The sequence below is a fragment of the Triticum aestivum genome, chromosome 2B (genome assembly GCF_018294505.1).
Source record: "Triticum aestivum cultivar Chinese Spring chromosome 2B, IWGSC CS RefSeq v2.1, whole genome shotgun sequence".
NCBI classification, from domain to species: Eukaryota; Viridiplantae; Streptophyta; class Magnoliopsida; order Poales; family Poaceae; genus Triticum; species Triticum aestivum.
The window spans coordinates 219,746,932-219,749,318 of NC_057798.1; the positions used below are offsets into that span (position 1 = coordinate 219,746,932).

General features: G+C 53.3%; 1 protein-coding gene across 1 annotated transcript; it reads left to right on the plus strand.

Moving 5' to 3' along the window:
• The first annotated feature begins 244 nt into the window (after positions 1–244).
• LOC123041091 (uncharacterized) lies at positions 245–1,390 on the plus strand. The gene is made up of 2 exons (XM_044463791.1): positions 245–878; positions 970–1,390. Exons 1-2 carry the CDS (start codon positions 357–359, stop codon positions 1,087–1,089), a joined length of 642 nt encoding a protein of 213 aa, XP_044319726.1. The 5' UTR covers positions 245–356; the 3' UTR covers positions 1,090–1,390.
• Positions 1,391–2,387: the final 997 nt, after the last annotated feature.

Here is a 2,387-nt window from a genome sequence, read left to right on the forward strand (position 1 = left end):
CTGCCGCAGAATGCGGCAGATAGGAGGTCCCACAAGGGAAGGCATAATTCGTCCTGACTTTCAAGCCTTCCAGGCCTCTTGCATGCAATCATGAGCTGGATGGGCTCATGGACGAAATTTTTCTCATTTGCAACAATTTGGAACTGTGTGTTTGGACCCAACACGACCGAACAAACGGAGTCCTTATCTGACCAGCCCGGACGTGTCCAAAATTTCCAAATCCATCCGTAGAATCTCATCTCCTTCTGCACGCTTTCCCCACGTCGACGGCGCACACAACCTATATATACACCTTCCCTTGCGCCGTAAGAAAGGCCTTGTGAGATCATCGCCTCGTCGTCGATCGTGGTCTCCGCATGCAGCCGGCCGAGATGTGTTCGCCCGCCCGAGAGATGCAGGAGATGGACGAGTTCGTGCTGGTCCCTCACGCCGCGGACCTCTGGTCGTACCAACTCGACGAGGACGACGATGACCACAAGGCGCGCTTCCTCGCCGGCAACGACGAGAAGACGATCGACGTGAACCACTTCGCCTCCGAGCCCACGCCCAACGCCGCATTGCAGTGCGCCACGGTGGAGCCGCAGGCGCCGTCCGGCTGTGACTCTGAGAGCGAGGATTCAGTTGCCGACGAGGAGGAAGCGGTCGACGGCCTGTTGGGGAAGGCGTCGGATGCTGATGGTGACGAGGAGGTGGTTGCAGATCAGGAACCAGAGTGCAAGGAGTGGGAAGGCGATCACGGCCACGGGTGGCAGCAGCACGCGGTCGGCGTGATCTGCTCCGTGGGGCTGGCGGCGGCGGCCACCGGCCTGGCCCTTCTGCTCGGCGGCCAGCAGCAGACGCCGCACAAAGTCCACTTCCGGGCGGCCGGTGATCGCAAGGTACATAGCCTAGATATTATGTATACATACAGTTAACGTGAGGGTACAGAATAAATTTCTGATGATGTCGGTCAATTTCTTTCATACGCAGGTGACTAAGGTTTCAGCAAGGCGAGACGCGAGGCTAGAACAGGGGATGTCGGTGCCGCGGTTTGAGCATGCGCCGGCCATGATCTCGTTCGGGGGTTCCTACGGCGGACACCTGTTTTGATGGGATCGTGTGCCTATCGATCGTGTCGTGCCCGTGCAGAACTCTGGTCCATATTACCATGTTACATTATACTACGTAATTAGGAAGCAAATTCGTCGACTTGATAGAAATAAGGGTAAATTTGAACGCAGTTCGGTCTGTATTTTGGTGCTTACATTTAACCCGGAGACAGCCCGCGGTGAAATTAGTGATGCTCCAACAGATGGAAATAAACACATTGGTGAAAAGTAAACGATTCCTTCGGGTGGAAGCTCGTGCCAGTCGCATTTCCATAGTCATTTCAAGATATATTGTCATGCAACTTTTATCGTTCCGTTTTATTATGACACATATCATTATTGTCATATTGCTTTGTATGATCATATAGTTGACATATTATTTGTGGCTTGGCCACTATTCATATTTTTTATACATGTCACGCTAGATCATTGCACATTCCGATACACCATCGGAGGTAGAGTCATATTTTTGTTCTAGTATCCCAGTTTCGCGTGATCCATCGGCTCTCATTGCCCCACGTCGCTCGCTTACCTTTCACACACAGAGCCACCTAAAGGGGGGGGACCCCACCGCCTGCCTCCTTCTCCCTTATCTCGTCACCACACAAGCCTCGCCGCGCCTCAACTTATTTCTCGCCCTTGAGTTTGTACGGTACGACGCAAATGAACCCTCACGTCCAAATCCCTTAAATCGATACCATATAATCTCTGATCCCGATCAATTCAGACCTTCAATCCGTTTGGCACACCGCGAAAAACGTGATCCCAGCTGGGATCAATCACTACTCTCACTGACTAATTTGGCCCACCTGTCATATCCATCCTCTATCTCAATCCTCTTCCTCTCGTGCATTGGCCGACATTGTCGATGGCGTACAGATGGTCATGAGCACAAACATGATGGCGATAGGGCTCAACTCCATATGCGGTGGGCAATGTTCAACAAGGATGACGTAGGGTTTAAAACAGACTTCACACAAGCGTCTCGCTAGAGTGCAGTTGCCTCCAATCTCTGTCTGCACGTGGCCGCCTGTGGGAGGCACCCGCAAAGGGAGCTGCAACCGGTGGTGAGTGAAGCCGTGACCGACGTCGACATGCTGGAATCGATACTGCACTATGCTGGAATCGTTGGCGCGTCGTGTTGCAACCGTGGGTGCGTCGTGTTGCAACCGCCTCCGCCAGAAGCTAGGACCATGTGTCTGATGTGTTGGAACTAGGACCAACAATGCTGGAACGGGGAGTCCAACGTGCTAGAACCGGTGGCGCGCCGTGCTACGTCTGCCTGCACCAGGGAAGCTG

Coding starts and splice junctions, on each gene's coding strand:
- LOC123041091 (XM_044463791.1), top strand. CDS start 357: ATGCAGCCGGCCGAGATGTGTTCGCCCGCCCGAGAGATGCAGGAGATG. Junction 879..969: donor GGGCGGCCGGTGATCGCAAG/GTACATAGCCTA, acceptor TTTCATACGCAG/GTGACTAAGGTTTCAGCAAG.